At 38.6% G+C, this 20,341-nt stretch overlaps 1 protein-coding gene and 2 pseudogenes across 1 annotated transcript in view; 2 read left to right on the forward strand and 1 right to left on the reverse strand.

Annotated features, from left to right (window-relative positions):
* The window catches only part of LOC116149738 (rho GTPase-activating protein 20-like), a 42,207-nt gene extending 34,499 nt beyond the window's left edge, over nucleotides 1–7,708 (reverse strand). Inside the window, 3 exon segments of the mRNA XM_064482547.1 lie at nucleotides 254–403; nucleotides 7,429–7,593; nucleotides 7,701–7,708. Of these exon segments, the coding sequence (XP_064338617.1) occupies nucleotides 254–403; nucleotides 7,429–7,593; nucleotides 7,701–7,708 (323 nt within the window).
* A 314-nt stretch (nucleotides 7,709–8,022) lies between these two features.
* LOC135320075 (caveolae-associated protein 3-like) lies at nucleotides 8,023–8,932 on the forward strand (annotated as a pseudogene).
* Nucleotides 8,933–10,317: 1,385 nt separating this feature from the next.
* On the forward strand, nucleotides 10,318–11,521 carry LOC135320067 (1-phosphatidylinositol 4,5-bisphosphate phosphodiesterase beta-3-like; annotated as a pseudogene).
* Nucleotides 11,522–20,341: the final 8,820 nt, after the last annotated feature.

The raw sequence follows: 20,341 nt of genomic DNA on the forward strand, positions 1-20,341 counted from the left end.
AATATATTTCACATATTTTAATAAAAAGCTCTTTGGGAAAAAATATAAGGCATACAGGAGCCTTCAGTGGGGTGTGTCAAAAGATGAGTTACTGGCTTCAGAACAGATCAATCAGAAGAAAATATTTCCTTTAAAAAAGCAGAATAACAAAACTGGAACAAAATCTGATTAATTTTTTTTCCTTCCACCCTAGACATTCCATAGCTGACGGGATTTCGCAGCAGCCAGCCCACGGACCGGCCGTGGTGCTCACCTGAAAGTGGCCGCCAAGCTCACGGTGGGCCAGCCCAGGACAAAGGATCCCACGGCGCTGGTGCTGCCTTCTCCCACTTCATCCACGCAGCTTGCTGTCCACATGTCACTTTATTTTATTTTATTTTTTATCTTAAGGTTGTTGTTGTATCTAGAAAGATAAAAACCAGACAGGGACTTCTTGTAATTTGGCTTGTTAAATTTTATGACAACTTCTGCACTTGTGATAAAAGGATAGTTTTCACTAATCATGGGCAAAGAACGTCTTATTCACTGTTTTTATCTTCGGTGCCTACCATGGTAAACGGTAACATGGTTGGCTACCTTGGCCCAAAAAGGCCTTTGAGACGTTTGGTGTATTAGTCCAAATGTCTGCATTTATGACAGCAAATAGTCATAAACTTGTGACTTTATTCTTCTGTATTGAGCGTTGCATTTGGATCAGGCCCCCTACTTTTAAACTTGTTGCTGTTACAAAAAATTAATTCATTTACTATTTATAACTTGCATACTTCCAAAAATATTTTAGTGGTTGAACAAAAGAGTAAAAAAAGAAAAAATTATTTTAAAAATATTTATAAAATTTTCACCTTAAGAGCAATAGATACACTAAAAAATATAACCTGGAATTAATTACAGAAATTTATAATGCATTTCCAACTGGGCAGTTTTAAGATTTTCTAATCTTTAGAAGCAAAGATTATTTTAAGTTTCGTTTCTTAAGATTTTGTCCATACCATTTCCCCATATATTTTGACTAAAATTGAAAAACTGTAGCCTAAAAATAGACTCTACACTAAACTGAAAAAAAAAATATTAAGAAGCAATTGATACAATTAATATTTATACCTGGAGACTCAGAAGTTGATCTTCTTTAAGATGGCAATGAAATTGCTTTTTGACAATTTCTACCTAAACCTCCTTAGAACCTTGGTATTGAAACCGTTATATCTCTTGGCCTAGTTCACAGAGTTAATGCTCATAATGAACCCGAGACTTAAATGGAAGGCACTGGGAAGGATTAAGAGGATATTCTGGAAACCTGGGTATTTCCTATCATTCAGAGCCATTTGTGGAAACACCAGAAGCTAAAGCGAATGCCAAGATATTTCACAGGAAAGTACCCCTAAAACTCCGCATGGAATACTTAAAGCTAAAACTCTTCGGCAGGATTTATAGAATGAAAGGCGATTTTGCAGGAACTATATACATGAAGGACAGTCTAGATTCAAAGCCTCATCTACGCTTCCTGTAGGGCACACCACTTAAGTGTAACAGTAAAGTGCTTTGTGGCACAATGGCTTCATTCTATATTTCATTTCAATATTTTTTCATTGCTATGAATCATTAGATTTTTTAAAATGAAACAGACTTAACTGAAGATAAATTTTTTTCTATTAAAAATCTTATTTCTTAATGGCAGCTATTTAGGTAACATAAAACTGACACTATGAATCTTTTGGAAGGAAAAATGTGTTTCCATATCTATTTTCATACATTTTGTGTTTTTTAATGCAGACCTCTCTTTCTATTAGATACTTCAGATACCATGTGGGTGCTTTATGTGTCTATTGATCTGGAAAAAATCCTTCCCTAGATCAGTGAAGTGCCAAGAATATCCATTTCCTTATACAAATAACAAGTGGCTGTCTGAAAGCGTGAAGAATGACTTCCATTCTACTGGTCAGCATCTATTGAACTTACCATTTGCCATTCATTGTTGTAAACAGTTTACACATATTATTTGGTTTACTCCTCAAACACTTTATAGATAAGGAAATGTCATAGGGAGATCAAGTAATTTGTCAAAAGTCAAACTGCTTAACTAGCAGAGCTAGAATCTGAACTTGAGCAGAGTGGACTCAAGCTTACTTATTATGCTCATAACCATTGTGTATCTATAACAAGCCCTCGTTATTGCCATTCTTATAAAGCACCTGCACTGATTTTCTGTCTGGGTGATCTGTCCATTGTAAATGCGGTGTTAAAGTCACCTACTAGTACTGTATTATTGTCAGTTTCTCCCTTTACATCTGCTAATATCTGCTTTATATACTTAGGTGCTCCTGTACTGGGTACATATATGTTAATGAGGGTAATATCCTCTTCTTGTACTGACTCCCTTATTGTAATTCCCTTCTTCGTCTTTGTTCAGCTTTTGTTTTAAAGTCTACTTTGTCTGATATGAGTATTGCTACTCTAGCTTTGTCTTTTCTATGTGCATGAAATATCTTTTTCCACCCCCCCCCCCCACTTTAAGACTGTCTGTGTCTTTGGCTCTGAAGTGAGTCTCTTGTGGGCAGCATGTAGAAGGGTCTTTCTTGTTTTTTAATCCAAATCAGTCTCTCTATATAAATAGATGCCACCCTGTATTTTTTGATGTCAGCATTTTTTCCATTGACATTTAAAGAGTGATTGATAGGTATGCACTCTTATTGCCATTTTTGTTACTTGCTTTCTGGTTGTTTTTGTAGTTCTTCTATCTCTTTTTTTGTGGTTTAATGATTTTCTTTATCAGAATGCTTGTGTTCCTTTCTTTTTAGATTTTGTGTATCTGTTGTAGGTTTTTGATTTGTGGTTACCATGGGGTTTATATATGTTGATCTATATCTACTTGTTTTAAACTGATAGTCATTTAAATTCAAACACATTCTAAAGATCTACATTTTTTCTTCCTTCCCCCACATTTTCTGTTTTTGATGTCATATTTTACAACTTCATGTTTATCCCTTAACTGTTTGTTTTAGTTATAGTTGATTTTTACAATTTTTATCTTTTAATCCTCATACTAGCTTACTTAAGTCCTTATCCACAGACTTTACTATGTATTTTCCTTTACAAGTATGATTTTTCCTGTTCTGTAACTTGTTACTTCCTTTTTTAAATTGAAGTACAGTCAGTTACAATGTGTCAATTTCTGGTGTACAGCACAATGTCCCAGTCATGCATATACACACATACATTCCGCTAACTTTTTACTTCTTGTTGTAGCCTTGTCTTTTCTACTTAGAGAAGACTCTTTAACAAGTTTTAGGGTTGTTAGTTTTGATGAACTCTTAGTTTGCTTGTCTGAGAAGTTCTTTAACTCTCCTTTAATTCTGAGTGACAACTTTGCTGGTAGAGTGTCCTAGATTGTAGGTTTTTATCTCTCAGCACTTTAAATATATCATGCCACTCCATTCTGGTCTGCAAAGTTTCTCCAGAAAAATCAGCTGATAGCCTTAAGGGGGGTTCCCTTAATGTGACTCTATTTTTCTCTTGCTGCCTTTAGAATGCTCTCTTTAACTTTTCCCATTTTAATGTGACATGTCTCGGTGTGGGTCTCTTTGGTATCATTTTGTTTTGGAAGTATCCCATGTGCTTCTTGTACCTGGTTATCTGTCTCCTTCTTCAGTTTGGGAAGTTTTCAGCCATAATTTCCTCAAATACATTTTTGGCCCCATTCTCTCTCCCTTCTCCTTCTAGGATCCTATAATATGAGTATTAGTACTCTTCATGTTGCCCTATAGTTCCCTCTAACTGTCCTTATTTTTTAATTTGTTTTTCTTTATTCATTGGGTGATTCCCATTATCCTGTCTTCAAGATCACTTATACAGTCATCCGTATCACCTACCTGGCTATTAGCTCCTTCTAGTATGTTTTTCATTTCAGTTACTGTATTCTCAAGCTCTGACTGGTGCTTTTTGTATTTTCTAGTTCTTTGTCAAAATTCTCACTTTTTTCATCTACTCTTTTCCCAAGCTCAGGTTAGCATTTTGACTACTAATGCTTTGAGCTTTTATCTGGTATGTTACTTACCTGTTTCATTCATCATTTTTTAGGGTTTTTCTTTGTTTTTTGTTTGAAACAAATTCCTGTCTTTTTATTTTGTCTAACTTTCTCTGTCTCTATGAAATTAGGTAAAACACTTACCTATTTTAGTCTTAAAAGGGTGTCCTTGTATGGGGGCATGCCTATGCAAGTCTGCATATTCTGAGTGGCTTTGGTGGGAGAGCTGGATCTTAATTGAGTGTGGGTCACGTCTTCTCCCAGGATACTCTGCCACCTGTCACCTTGGTGAGAGGTAGGGCTGGAGCTGGAGGGGCTACACCCTGAGCCAGGTGCGAGCTGGAGCTTCTCCTGTGCTCAGTGGCCGTCACCTCCCTACTGGGGGCAGGGTCAGGTCCAAAGGTGCTGGAACAGAAACCCTGAGGGTCAGGTCTGAGCTAGTGCTGTTCCCTCTAAATGTGTACTCTTCCTTCTCCCAGCAGTGGCACCTTTGCCACAGAGGGGAGCAGTGATAGAGTAAGAGGAGTTTGGTGTGGCCGCCTGGTGCAGCTGGGGTGCACACTGGGACAGTCCCCAGCACATCAGTCAGAGCCCCAGACAGCTCCCAATCTGTCGCCTACATGAGTGCCAGTAACAAATGTCCTTGGCTCATTTGATTGCAGTGCTGGGTCTGAGCTGGTTCTCTGTCCACCAAGTGCTCACTCTTCTTGGCAATGCCCTGGTTGGGAGTTGAGCTTGTCAGAGACAATGCCAGGGTGTGCACTGGGTCAGAGCCCTGGGCAGTTTTAATCTGCCTCCTCCACTTGGTTTGAGGAGTAAGCAAGAGTGTGTGCACATTCTTCATGAGTGGACTCAGTTTCTTACAGCCCTCCTACTGGTTTTCAAAGGGACTTGTCTTCTTGGTATTGGCTAGGGTGCCCAATATATGTTTCAAATCACTCGCTCCCCAGGTAAGATCTGCAAGCCCATGAGATCCCCATCTTCTTCTGTGTCCCCTCTTAGGGGTGGGGGCCCTGACCTGATTGCTTCTTCTCCCTTTCTACCTGACTCCTTGAGGATCTTTCTTTGCAGCCTTGGTTGTAGAAAAGTCTTTCTGCCAGTCTCCAGCTTTTCCGTGAGAATTGCTCCACATGTAGCTGTACTTTTGACGTGTTCTCGGGGGTAGGTGAGCTCACCGTCCTCCCACTCCACTCTCTGGATCTCCTCCCCACCCGTGTCTTATCTGTGACACTGCATAACTTAGGTATGAGGATGTGGAGAGTAGAAAAGAGTGCTTACTATTCTCTAGTGACTAACAATCTCTTTGATGAGACTGGATTTGTTAAATGACTCTTACTTTTTAGGATGTTTCATAAACAATGAGAATGGGGGATGCAGCAAGTTGCAACCACTGTTTTCTAGGCTGGATGTTAACTGCATTGGCATTTAGTGTTGCATGAAAAGTGAATTCTTTTGGTTACCTCTACAGTATATTCCAAATAGGTTGGTATCCTTCATGTAACTGCCATTTCCCCAGTTAAGGCCCTCACTATCTCTTATCAGGTCTAGGCCAATAACCTCCTGTCGAGTCTCCCTGCTTCTACTCTTGCCAACCCTCTAATCCATTATCTGTCATAGCCAGAACAATATTTTTTAAATATGAACTAATTAAAACCCTTTGGAATAAAATCCAAACTCCCATCATAGCCTTTATGGTACCTGGTCTCCAACATGGTCCCCAATGACACCTATTTCCTGATATTCATACCCTTGTGTAGTTCCCTCCCAACTGCACCAAGGTTGGTCTCCATGGCCAGCAGCAGACACTGGAAATGATGGTATGCCACTGCTGAAACAGGTTATAAGGCTGCAGCTATTGTTTTGGGTGGTCTTTCCCTTATGTACTCTCTTCCTCACGTTCTTGGATCTTTCACTTTGAGGAGACCTACCTGGAGAAGACCTACAGCCCTGGGCCAACAGCCGCTGAGGACCTGAGGCCTGCCAGCCCCCCTGAGTGAGGTGGGAGGGGGATTCTCTAGCTCCATTTAAGCTCTGACATGACTGTCACCACAGTCAACAGTTTGACTGCAACCTCATGAGAGCCTCTGAGCCAGAACGACCAGCTAAGCCACGCTCAGATTCTTGGCTCAGAGAAAATGTACAAAGACATTCATGCTCATAAGCTGTTGTGTTTTGGGATAATTTGTTTTATGACAATAGACAATTAAAGCAGCCCCCAAAGGTCCTGATAACCTGATCCTTGCCTATTTCCCCTGCATATCATGCTCCAGTGACAGGCTTTCTTTTAACTCCTCCAAAGGGCAAAGCTTTCCCCACCACCTTTGTACCTGCTGCCTCCTCTGCCCATCTTCCTAATATCTGAATGGCTGGTTGTTTTTTATCCTTCATTGATTTTTCCCCCCTTGACTACACCTAACATCTATCCCATATTTCACTTCAACCAGCACCCTATTTTCTTCTCAACACGAAGTACAATTTATAATGTCTGCCCCCACACATTAGAATGAAAGCATCAAGGAAGCAGAGACTGAGAGAGAGAGACTCTACTGACCCCAAGAAATCACTTCGGGTAGTGGGCAGCTGATTCCTCTTGCCATGCAGACCTGCAGAGCTGTGGACTAGGCCTCCAGTAAATGGGATGCTGGCCAGTCGGCTCTCACTGTTCTGTGTTATTGCAGCAAAGTGTGCTGGACCTGACCCAGGCGACCACGCTGACACTACACACTCAGCCCAGAGTGCTGGGTGACTGGAAGCAGGCAGAGTGAATGTTTTACAAGCCAGTTGGACAGCATCTTGATTATGAAGTAACAATGACTGGTGTGATGTAAAATGGTTGGCCAATCAGGCTGAGTTCTACAACATCATGTGTTCTAAGCACAGTATTCATTTCCACCTCTGCACAACGACTCAGAGAAAGGAGTCCTTGTTGATGTGTAAGAATTCAGAGGCCCACAGTGTATAAAAGGAAAGGGAAAGAACATTTGGGCAATCTAGGCTTTTACCTCAGTGTCTTGGGAGAAAATGTCTGGAGTCCAAACGTAATGCTTAGTATTCTAAAAAGTGTTTAAAAGAATAAACTGCTAAAAATAACAATGAAGACAATGTCTACACATAAAAATATGAAAGCAGGGGTCATGTCCATCACAGTCTTCTCTGCATCCCCTGTATTCATAGAGAACATGGCACAGAGTGGCATGAACATGGCAATGAACACCTGTTGAATGAATAAATAACTGAAACACTTTTCAAAACCAAACCAAATCAAACGTAAAACTCACTTCAGATATCAGTTATGGTAACAGAGTCCAGACAGTCTCATAGTAAGCAAAGAACAGAAAGGTTGCCTTTGTCAGTGGAAATGCAATTTTATAACGATAACCAGGGGAGAGTGTATAGAGTATACTCACTTGATTGTGGCCACAACAAACAGGTCATTGAATAGGAAAAGATGCTGCTCCTGACTCTGCAGGCCTCTTCTGAGTTCCACCCAGCCATCAATTAGCAGGGTCCTACTGGAGCACACGAACGATGACAGAAATGCACATGCGTCCACACTAGCAGACAGCCTTTCCCTGCAGCAGATCAAACGCCACAGATCTTTGGTCAGGTGATCAAATATAGACTTTCTACAAAAGTTCTACAAAAATCACAGCTTTGTACTAGTCTTTTTATGACCTACGTTTTCATTTTTGTTGGATAAACACCTCACGGCAAAATTGTTGGGTCACAAAGTAGGTGTAAGTTTAATCTTACAAAAAACTACCAGATAATTTTCTAGAGTGGCTGTATCAATTTATATATTCAACAAGACTGTCGGAGAATTTTAGTTGCTTCACAACCTTGCAAACTTCTTTTTGCTGTGGTTAGCACAGACCAAACGTTAATTAAGTTATTTAAAAAATGTTCTGCAGGGCCGGAGCTGGGGAGGAGCCGGGAAAGGCAGCCCCAGCCCAGAGCGCAGACAGCGGCTGCGCGCAGAGCCAAGCGGGCGGTCGGGGGTCATGCGGGAGAGTGCGCTGGAGCCGGGGCCTGGGGCCTGGGCCCCGGGGCCCGGTGCACGCGGTTGCCGCGGTGACCCGGCTGGAGAAGCTGGCCACCATGCTGGAGGCGCTGCGCGAGCGGCAACGGGGCCTGGGAGGCCCCGTGAGCCGCATCCAGAGTGGCCCGGGTGCGCCGAGTCGCAGCCACGACACCCCGAGCAGCACGCCGGCGCGGCTGCTGGCCAGGGCGGAGCGCTTGGGCGCGTACGCGGGTGCTGCCCAGGAGCGCCGGGAGGCCGACCGCGGGCTGCTGGTGGCGCGCGGGAAGCTCCGCGTTCTGCTCTTCCGGGAGGAGGCAGAACTCCCAGCCAGAGCCTTCCGGAAGGCGTCGGAGCCCTCAGGCCCGGCGGAACAGGCCGAAGCTGGCCCAGAGCAGCCCGAGGCCGAAGTTGAGGAGCGCTCCGACGAGGAGCCCGCGGAGGCCAGGGCGCGGCGGCTGCGGCGGCTGCGGCGGCTGCGGCGCACCGGGTGCAGAAGGTCCAGAGCCTGCGAGGGGCCCTACCGGGCTGTAAAGGCCCTGCTGCGCCGGCACCCACGCCTGTTAAGCCACCTCGCCTTGGGCCTGGCCGGAGCGCTGAGGGCCAGCCCGAAGCCCAGCCTGCGCTGGAGGCCAAGCCAGAGCCAGAACCTCCGCGAGGCACCGAGGAAGATCCTGGGAGACCCGAGGCTGCCGACGCGGCTGTGCTCCAGATAGAAAGTGCGGCCTGAGCTGGTGCCGCTGGCCTCCCCCGTGCCTATGCCTGGTCCCACAGTAAATCTTCCTCTCCGAATGCAGCATTCCCACCCAAATAAGGAGTGAATCCTGCATCCACAACTCAGCTCTGGCTCTCCCTTCCCGGCTTCTTTCAGCCCAGCACCCTCTGAAAGAGAAACAGCCACTCACACCTGCTTGCACTTAACCATCAATAAAAATACTGTCATCCGGAAAAAAAAAGTTCTGCATTTAAAAGCAATCCCAAAGGATTTTAATACATAATAACTCTTTTCCCATCTTACAATAATAGTTTTAAATAAGTAGATTTGATGGTAGTGCTAGGGGAGAATCCACAATGAAAAAAAATCTTTTTTTCCAGTGTGGATTTATCAAGGTACATGTCTTACAGCCTGTCATTTTTAAAGATCTATGTGTAATAAGCATGGCAAGAGATGCCTCATGATTTTAGCAATCTAAGTATTGATTAAAAAAAAAACCCAACACTTAGCAGTCCACAGTAAAAATAAACATCTCAGCTCTCACATAATTTAAAAAGAAAAACGTCTTTTACAGAAGGAAACAAAAACAAATAACTTTTGTGTTTTTTAAAACGACAATCTTAATCAGTGTTTCCTACTTAAAAATGTATTTCTCAATTATGTGACTCTAAAGTGTTTATTTTTATTGAGTGCAATGCAGATAGATGTGTTTTATTTTAGTCTCTTGGAGTATGGAAATGGGGAGGAGGGTAAGATTATAACCTTCTATTTAGCCCCTTAATACAGCCTGATTACGATTTACAACTTATAATTAAGAGCGCTCTAAAATGAGCTAACAAGTACAAGGGGAGTCTAAGAGTCAACCTGCTGCCTGCTTCTTATGTATTAATATTCCATCTTCAAATACGTTTGTGAAGCCATTTCTGAAAGGCAAAAAGCAGTTTTAGGACCTTAATCATTTTTCACTAAAACTAGATGACAGCTTTCATGAGGCTGGGCCACACTAGTGTCCCGATATTTACCCCTGAAGCTCACTGTAACAGTGAGTCCACTGTCAGGTACAGTTTTAGAGGTGGTGTTGCTTCATCTTAAGTCACGAAAGAAAATAAACTAAAATTCAGAATGCTTCTTGGAAATGCCTGTGTTTATAAGGGGGAATCAACTGGTGGCTACTGATGGCTGGGTAGTACCAGTCCCCAGTACTAGGTAGGGTCCTGATAACCTCGAAGCCTAACACGTGGTCCCTGCTCATTCCAAACACCATCTCTTTCATGAAAAATTTCTCTCAATTGAATTCTTGATTGGCATTTCTTACAAATCTAACGCTTACATCCTACCTTGAACCTCTTAAAGTATTCTCATTTAAAATACACTGAGTATAAGATCACCTTATAATAAATTAGTTGTTTGTAATAGTGATCAGGGTTGCCTTTTCTGGGTGGCGGCCATGTGCCAGGCACTGGAGATAGATGTGGTTTCTAGCCTCAGGGAGTTAGCAGTGTGACAAGGGAATCAGACAAGTAAACATCATGATACACCAGTGAGATAAGAGACATAAAAGAAATGCAGGGCGCTGTGGGCACAGAGAAAATCCACTTTGCAGAGGCCCTCATCAACCCCACCAAGTATGTTGGCCTGGTGGACCAGAGCCAAGCAGCTGGCCGTCCTCACTGGGGAGAGTGAGGCTCAGGCTGGCCCAGAGGATGCCAAGAGACCTAGCCTCAGCAGCTGGGGCCCCAGCTGACTCCAAATCTTACACCCAGCCCCCTGGATGTCTCCCTCCGCTGGCCCTCAGGCCCTGCCACCTCTCCCACCAGGGCCTCCATCAGCAGCCCAGGTCAGCGCCACGACCTCATTGCCAGCATCCTCTCAGAGGTGGCCCTGGTCCCACGGGTTGAGCTCCGAGGCCATAAAGCCCTGGCGAAGCTCTGGAGCCGGAAGGAGCGAGACCTGTGGGAGCTGTGCAAGCAGCATCAGCGGAAGGCGGACGCCCTCACTCAGCGATTGCTCGATGGCCTGGCCCAAGCTCCGGCCGAGCGCACGTGCCGGCACCGGCCAGGTGTCCTAGGCGGGGAGGACGAGAAGGAGGAGGACGAAGAGGTAAAGCTGTATCAAGAGTTTCAGAAGAAACAGGTGCAGTGTCTGCTGGAGCTGAAGGAAGCCCAGGCGGACGTAGATGCCGAGCGGAGACTGGAGCATCTGAGACAGACTCAGCAGCGGCTCAGAGAGGTCGTCATGGATGCTCACATGACTCAGCTCAAGAGACTGAAGGAGGTGAACAACAGGGAGAAGAAGGAACTGCAGAAGATCCTGGATGGGAAGCACCACAACAGTATCTCAGAGGCCAAGACGAGAGAGAAAAATAAGGAGGCGGAACTGACAGAGATTAACCGGCGGCACATCACTGAGTCAGTCAACTCGATCCGTCGGCTGGAGGAGGCCCAGAAGCAGCGGCATGAATGCCTTGTGGCAAGGCAGCAGCAGGGCCTACAACAGCTGGTGGAAGAGGAGCCCCAGCTGCTGGCCCAGCTGGCCCAGGGATGTCAGAAGCAGCGGGCAAGGCTGCCCCAGGGGATCTGCTGGAGCCTGCTGGGCAAGACACCTGAGAGACTAGGGGACAGGCATCTGGTGGCCTGTGCCAGCAATAGTCACGTGACTGGGAGCAGCGGGCATCTGTCTGGTGCTGACTTGGAGAGCCAAGAGGAGAACATGAATCTCTGAACTGGATGTGAACTCTATGGCCACAGGGCCAGGCTGGGCGCTGGGAGGAGGGCAGGAGGCCAAGACACTGATTTTTTTTTTTTTTAACTTTTTATCTTTAGAAATTTAATTTTTTTAAACTGGGGTGAGCACCCCACATTAACTCCTTCCCTTCACCCTCCTAGGGCCCTGTTAGTCCCCTGCCCCTCCTTCCTGCCCTCACTTCTAAGGAAGGTTCCTGGTGGGTCACTCCGGGCCAGAAGAGCCTCGCCCCCATGACACCTACACCCCAGAGTGGGCGTCATCGCCCTCACTTCCCTGGGGAGCACCGGGTGGGGACCGCGAGCTCTGGGAAGTAGGGGTCACATTCTTTCTCTATCCTTTGAGGATTTTTTTTTTTTTTTACATGAATACAAGTGGATTTCAGGGGGGAAAAAAAGAAACACATTAGAAAGAAAAAGTGAAATAGTAAGCCGTTTATATGGCCCTGAATCAATCTTCATTATTTATCTACAGATGGTTTTTAGCAACGAATGCCTGGCAAGTGACACGTTTTGACAGAATGTGTAACTATGTAACCACACTTTTCTCAAAAGTATGCTTTGAATAGTCTTGTTATAGCTCTTCATAATTTCTGGGGAAATATCAAAATTTTCTATTTTGAGACAACAACTGAAGAAAGGAGAATTTAAAATAAAAGCCAAAATGAAAATAAAATGATATAAAAAATGAAACTCTGAAATAACTACTCTATGTAAAGTCTGTCTTAACCTCATTTGCCAGAAAGTAGCCAGCCATGATAAAACACTCAATGTCTTGAGCTACATATACTTTAGAATTTAGTAGGTTGCTTTGAAAATGGAGTAGTATTTTTAAGAGCTTTAAGTAAATCTTGAGATTAACCAATTTTCAACTAATTAAAATGTTAAAATCATTTTATTTAGAAATGATTGAAAATTATTAGCATAGAACTTTTATTCATACAAAACTAACGTCAAAGATGGTTCAGATTTTCCAAATATCTCATAAGCATGTTACAGTAATTCTCCACATTCTTAACTTTATTAAAATTTCACTATAATTTAAAAATTGTTTTAAAGTTGTGAAATTAGAGTTTTATTTTTCCTTTCACTTAAACTTTTTCAAAGATTGCCCTTGGTAAGTACATAATTCTTACATAATAAAAAAAGTAACTTTATGATAAAAGCATAAAACTGAATGAAGACATATTTAGAGGAATCCTGATAGCTAAAATGCTTAATGAGAAAAAAAAGTACTGAATTTTGGAGGAACAGCTACTAATTAGGAATAACAGTCAGGCCCTGGTTAGAAAACTTCTGAGCACTTTTTAAAGCCAATGAGTGGTACATGTTGCATACACTTGTCTTCTCAATGAACTACATTTCAAACTTCTGTCCACAATGAATAATTAGATATTTTAGACAAAAATACATAGGAATATTTTAACCACTCTACAAGAGAAAAAATAGCTGTATCATAAAATGTGGTGTGATCATGCTTTGCCTTTTTTCTTTTCCTTTTTTTTGCTATAGGCAGATGATTAGTAGGACTAGTAATTATGGTTTCTACTTTAAACTCAAAAAGGAAGTCAAACCTGGGCCCCTGATTCACAAGCAAGCAAAAGAGCACGTGTCTGTTAACAATTCTTCCTGCCTGGATTGTCATATCTTGTTTTAATTTGATTTAGAAATATTTTGAGGTAGCCAGGGGTAATGAAGTATGACAATTATCAGATTATTTTAAAGACTTTTAATATATTTTAAAGCATTAATCTGAAAAAAGTTGCCATTGAATATTTATCCAAGCTATTTTGTGAAGATTAAAACCTATTAAATTCATGTTTATCATGCAAATTGGTCAGTAATATTTACTAAGCTAATATTTGGTAAAGGCTTTTTAAATCACATGATTAAGCAATAACTACATTTACATTCAGTAATTGATCTCATGGTAAATCAGATATTTTGATGTCCTCATGCTCCATACTGTAAAAACAGTTACCTGGCCCCTATTATTCTCCTGAGGAATTTAATTGCACCTCTCATGTTTGAAAAGAAGATGTGACATGATGAAAAACTAATACTTTAGAACTTCGCCTAACTTTATCATAATTTCTGGGCTTTCAGGTTTAATTTAAAGAAGGAAGCCATTTAACTATTGACATATGTTACTAAAAGCAATCTAAAAGTATGAAAAATAATGAAATGTATAATCGGTCTCAAATCTCAGTGTTTCTACCTTTAACAAGGAAGTAAACTGAATAGCTATTTATTACATTCCATCAGCAAAGTTCATTACAATTAATCCTAAATAATCTCCTGTATTTGGGTCAATAATCCTGTGGTAATTCTTGGGACTATATCTAGGTTCCTTCTATAACTAATCAAGATTTGCAGAACAATTCCAAACCCCCATTTTCTTGAAGACCCCAGAGGGGCCCCTGACCAAGTTTGTGAATTAGAATTGGTCTTTGGTAGCATTTAGATAAAGGATTTGCCAGCAATTCCAATCTTAAAACTTTCAATAATAGTGTTGTACTTTTGGCCAATGACAGTGATGATTCAGTACTATTCTCTTACCTAAATGCAAAGCAGGGTATAATTTTTGAGTAAAGCATTGAAAAAGCCCATTGATTCAGTAACCATAGTCTAGCTATATATTTCAACCAGGTATTTTTCTAAACAGTCTTTGTTTTACTTATATGTTGTGCACATATTTTTTTCCTCCCCATATTACAATGCAAGCTCCCTGAAGGCAGAAAGATTTTTATAAATTCCATTCATCGATGAACCTCTAGTATCTAGAACTGGTGCATAGTAGATGCTCAAGAAATATTCCTCAAAAGAAAAACTAAATGGATGAATGAACTTAATAATAGCTCTAATATAATATTAACAATAATAAAGAAAATACATTTCACAAATAAAACATGATTATAATTTTTACCATGGTAAATATTTTAAACAGTATAATGAAGTGAAGAATAATTCCAAACAAAAGAAAAACTGATGGTTTTGTTTTGAACTTTCAAAAACATCACTTTGAAAAAGTGTGGAATCTGAAGATTTATTTGCGTAAGAGATACTTGAAGACATTTGCCAACATTCCCAAAGCATGATAGTTTACAGTGTTAATGTGAAATGGATTTTACTTACAATGTTCAAATTTCTGTAAAGAGTTGTTATACCCATAATGGCAGGAGGCAGAAGTGCATCTAAATTTAGGTAGATATGTTTCATATATATATACATATAGTGGAACTATAAACAATAACATTGATTTCTTTTAAAAGGCAATACAGTCATCTATCACTATACAGTTACATATTGCATAACCATTTTACTTAAAATGTAGACCAATTCAGAATACTAATTTTGGTACCACTTAAAATTGGCAGTGTCTGAAACACAGGTTTTTAAATTGTCAAAATTCACCATTTAACAGCTTCAAAACAATCATTTTTGCATACATAACTGTTTTATGAGGTAATTGCCCATGTTGGATAAAGCCTTGTATATATAGCAACAATTCAATGTGAAAAATATAATATAGCTAATCCAATATTAAACTATAAGAGCTTACTTTCTTTTAAAATATTTTAAGTATGCTACACAATATTACATGCATATGTTAAAAGACATACAATCCAAATTCAGGAAGAAAATGTACATCCAGAAAATCCATTCTTCACTGGAAATCAAATCATGTACACGAGACGTAGTTCATCACAATTAGATCACCCTGTCATTAAATTGCTGGAGATAAATTTTTAAATTAGATGTTTACAATACAAACACATGTCTAAAACATAATTTTATTATTATTTTTTAACAAAACATTTTGCAATATAACAAAAATAAAATGAAATGATTTATATATAAGGACATGCTTCTATAAATCATAACCGTATGTCATCTTTGGAATTATGATAATGGAAATGACATATATTATACATGTAAATTAGTAAATTTATGTAACAGTAATTCTATAATATTAGGTTTGGATTTTATGATGCATCATAATAAAAATTATGTTTTTGAAGGCTTTTTTATTTCAACAATGTATCTGAAGATACTAAACATAATTCATGTAAAGCCATTTATAAAAGTGTACCAAATAAAAATTCACATAAATATTGAATTTGAATTTCATTTTGATTAAAATTTTAGTCTTATGTATATATTTTTAATTATGCTATATTGCTCTGTAATTGTTGTCTAACTCATCACAGAAGTGAAGAATAGAATATGCTACTAGAGATATGAGTGGATGGCCCAAAATGCATACAGCTATACATGTTAAAGATAATTGCGTACTCATAGAAGTAGCCTTTAGATATTTATGTTTGGCATGTTATTTTGTATAAGGAACATATATTATGTTCCATTAATTTTAGTATTTTAAATAAAACATTTGGTAAAGTTTAATTAACAAAATAATTCTACGTGAATAATTTTGTGATATTATACAACAAAGAAAGATGTAACATATTGAACATGAGACTTGCAAAAATATAGAAAACAACATCAAAATGAAATCTAAATGCAACTAATGCATCAATTCTATTTGAGTCATTTAGATATTAGCCTATGTATACAGTTTAGCATTACATAATGTAATTTTTATGTTGTATTTCTTCTTTTATTTAATATTACATCAAACTTAGAGGAAAGAGTCAACAAGTGAGGACTCTTGAAAACTACTTAAAATATGAGGGCTTGAAGAAAAACAAAGCCTCTTCTTTGTTACATGCTACAATTTTCAGCAAGTGTATTATAGTTGGGAAAATAAGTATTTTGCATTTTAAACAGTATAAATTCCAGTATCCTAAATCTGTACAGCTTAGTATTTAATAGTATAATTTGGTGGATGTGTGTATACTATGAATACCCAACTTATACAAGAGACGAATAAACTAAAATAGAAAGTAGCCCTTAAATTGTAGAAAAATATAATTAGTTGTTACCTAAAATAAAATCGTCTCTCTGATTAGAATAAATGGACAAATCCTGAAAAAAATTAGTTTGTATTAAAGAGTATGTCTAGACTGGTCTTACAAAGTTTTTATTTTAAATTAAAATGCTGCATTTATATTGAAACTACATAAAATTGTGGTCTTTAAATATCTAATTAAATAAATATAAGACACTCTTAATCATAAAATGTACCTCTAAGAAAAAAATATTCTACCATTAAACTATGACATGACAAGGCAAAAATGCTGTCACCCGAATCCAGATTTCTGAAGTATTAAAATGTGAAATAAGTTAATCTTGGTAGAGTTTAAAAAGTCAGTAATTCAAGTAACAGATTTTCTATGATCATGAATTAATTAAATAAATTAGGCACATATTAATTTAAAAATAGAACTAAGAATTTAAATTGTCTTTCTGATTTGATTGGCATATTGACATATATTTATATTATATATTTCTACTTAAATTTCTAAGCATTAAATAGGGACACCAAATTTAATCTTTGCAGGTAGATTTGTTATTGCTGATCAGATTAAAGTGATCTTAATGATTTCACATGCAAAGTGAATGAATAAATATTTGCAATCTAAGCTGAGACTGATGATAGCAAGATTTAGTGATATTTCTATTAAATCTGCGCTTACTATGAGTAAATAAATGATTATAAAGCAAACATTTAACAAAATATGTTTTAATGTTAAGATGTTTATATGCAGGAAAAAACTCATATTCTGAATTGTTTTAAATTTTGATTAAACCCACATGTCAAACAACCAAAAATACCTTTATCTAAATGAAATATAGAAAATACCAAGTTTTAGAAAGCGTATGGAGTGCACTGTTGATCAACCATGACAAAACTATACATATATTTATATATATTACATATGATAAGCACACATATATGTTATATATGTTATGACATATATACTATATAGTAAAAATCTATGAATGTTACATGAAATATCTTCACAATTTGTCACAGAATGTGAGAGAATAGACATTTCATTTCTTACTGCTGAAAACAGAATAATCTCATGCCAGGGGGAAAAATGTGTAAGTAGAGGGTTTAAGAGTGTTGCAGATATTCTCCCTCTCTTAAAGAGCCATTTCTTGCTTCACCTAGTTGATTAAAATGAAGTTGCAAAACGAAGCTTCGGCATCTTATCACTCCTTTTCATACATTTTTGGAAGTCTCAACAATGTACGGTGGTGGGTGCTAGGTGTCATTTTGTATTTTAACGTGCCCAACCACAAACACACACACCACTCACAAGAATATATATTTAGGCATCCTTGTCACTGCTCATAAGAATAAGAGAAAGGAATAGGCTGTCCCTCCACACATCTCTAAAACAATCTCCTAGAATCCTGCACTGTGAGACCTCCTTCTGGTAGCAGCTCTTACCCCTTAGTTAAAGTAGAAGCATACATCACCATGGGTCTCCTCCAAACAAATGAATTGCAACTGAACACACATTTGTTTCATTTCCTTCCACACAAAATCCTGTGTCATAGCTGCCCGTTCTTACAGAAGATTTAGAGATGTTGTTAGGAAAAAGTGAAACTATATATCTTTTATTTCAAAGTGTAATAGAAGGAACTCCTTCACTTTCAGAGCCTTGCTATCTCTAATAATTGATATGTATTAGTGACTTTTTGAAAGTAGAAATCATATCTTAAACATGTGTATCTCTCAATTTCCTTTGGATGTTTAATAAGAGGGAAGAATGAATGTACTAATCTTTTATTTCTCAAAAATATAAACATTTTATTTTATGTTTAATTAATATTTGTTGAGTATTAAACACATTTTAAATACAAGAAAGAAATCGTACCTGTCTAGATATATTTAAACAATGTAAAAACATGATCATAATATAATTGTAATTTGTATTGCATGTACTAGAACAGAAGTAAGGAAAAGAGAGGAAGGAACATCTAAGAATACATAAATTACTCCTTCACTTGTGTTTTCTCAAATGAGGGCAGTATTTCCCTTTTCTTCCATTCTCCAACACCCTTTTCTTTCCAAAAAATATTTTATAATTACAATATTTAATATTGTAAGGAGAAGGGAAAGAAGTAATGGAAAAGAACTGGTAGGGTTATCCTTTATACATATCATGGTTGAAAGGAAAAATAAGAGAAGGCTTTATCCTGACCTATGCATCATGTCCCTAAGGCCCGCTTACCCTGACTCTCTCAATGTATTCATGTTTATCCTCTATTTCCTTCTATAAGGGCCTTCTAGTTTGGGGGAGGGCAGTGGGTGCATTTTTTTTTTTAGTAATTTTAAGTGTTCCTCCTTTTTTAACGCCTAAAGTATAAATTATACATAATGCTAGTTTTATATATATTGATAAGATTTTAAGGGAACCAAGGAGCTATCCTCACTTACCCCCGCAGTCTTCTCTCTGTGTGCCCAGATGTTACTAAAAAGACGCTGTTTAGGATTAGGCACTCCCCTCTCAAGACTGTTCTCTTGACAAATCAGACAAATACCTCTTTGGTTGAAAGAATATGCATATTAGAATGGTTGCTTTACTATATAGTTTGAATTAGTTAATTGTAAAGTTTTCTTCTCCTCAAAAGAAAGAATAGGAGCAGTTTGAGAAATGTGTATTTTGGGGAGGAGTGGGAAGCTTGTGGTAAAATCATTGATTGCTCCTTCTTGAGGCATTTATCATAAATTGACATCTGATCCCATGTGATTATTATATATGATTTGGAAGAACTGGGCTCATTATTACCAGGTGGGTGTAAGGGAGTGGTGGGCAGGTAAGAAAGGACTGACCTACTGCAGGAAAGACTCTTATGATGTTGACCATGGAAAGGTTGCTGAGCAATTGGTGGGTATCTGCATTAAATACACTGAAGTAGAGCAGCCTAATCAGAAACTCCAGCCCCCAAAAGCCTAATTTTCCTGCATCAATACTCAATAAAACACTTTTTCTTCTATAGCAGCTAATTAATTAGTAGCAGAAATGATTTTCTTGAAAATAAATACTAATCTTGGCTTTAAAAAGTAATATGTTGAAGAAAAATTAAAAAAAAAAAACCTTTATAAATGGCAAGAACCTTGAGTTTACCATCAAAGGCTACCATTCACTAGAATGGCAAATATATTATATATTGGGGTATTATATATAATTATATGTTGGGGTATTTAAAATATGTATTTCCACATTGAGAGGTAAACCTTTATATTCCTTCATCTAATTACTCTGCCAAGTTCCTTTTCTACAAAGAGTACATTTTATTTCAAAACAATAAGTAAAAAGATTGTCTTTTAATACCATCGATAAAACAAAGATATGAGTCCTTTAGCAATGATCGTTTGAATTTACATTTATATTTGGCTTCAAGCATGTTTTGTTTCTTTAGTTTGATGATGGACATAAACTATTCCAAAATTTATGGGAAATATGTGGAGACATGACTGAGGAGGATCTCAAAAATCATCTCTTTTAACATTGTGACATCTGACCAACTCTCTTTGGCACTTTCTAGAAGTGGAGAGTGTGAAACTCTGGGTGACACCAATCAGAAGGTTAATGAGAACTTCCTTCACTCCTTCCCTGAGGAAGAGACACATTAAGTTTGTGTTTTAAGTGTAAAGAAATTCCATCTCATTTAGAGCAGAAGTTACTTGGAAAAAGAGAAAAAAAATGAGAGTGAAATATGAACAAAGAGATTCAACAGAGTATTTGTGCTTTTACATCTTTGTAGATACCAAAAAAAGAAATTGTTTGTTCATTACAGAGAAAGCAAATGCTATTTACTTAGCGAATCTTTCTGTTCCCCATCCTTTCTAGACCAAATATAGTAATGTTTTTTCCCTTTTCTATGTTTCAGTAGCATTAAAAATATCTGACTATAAAGCTTAC

The sequence above is a fragment of the Camelus dromedarius genome, chromosome 36 (assembly GCF_036321535.1).
Source record: "Camelus dromedarius isolate mCamDro1 chromosome 36, mCamDro1.pat, whole genome shotgun sequence".
NCBI lineage: Eukaryota > Metazoa > Chordata > Mammalia > Artiodactyla > Camelidae > Camelus > Camelus dromedarius.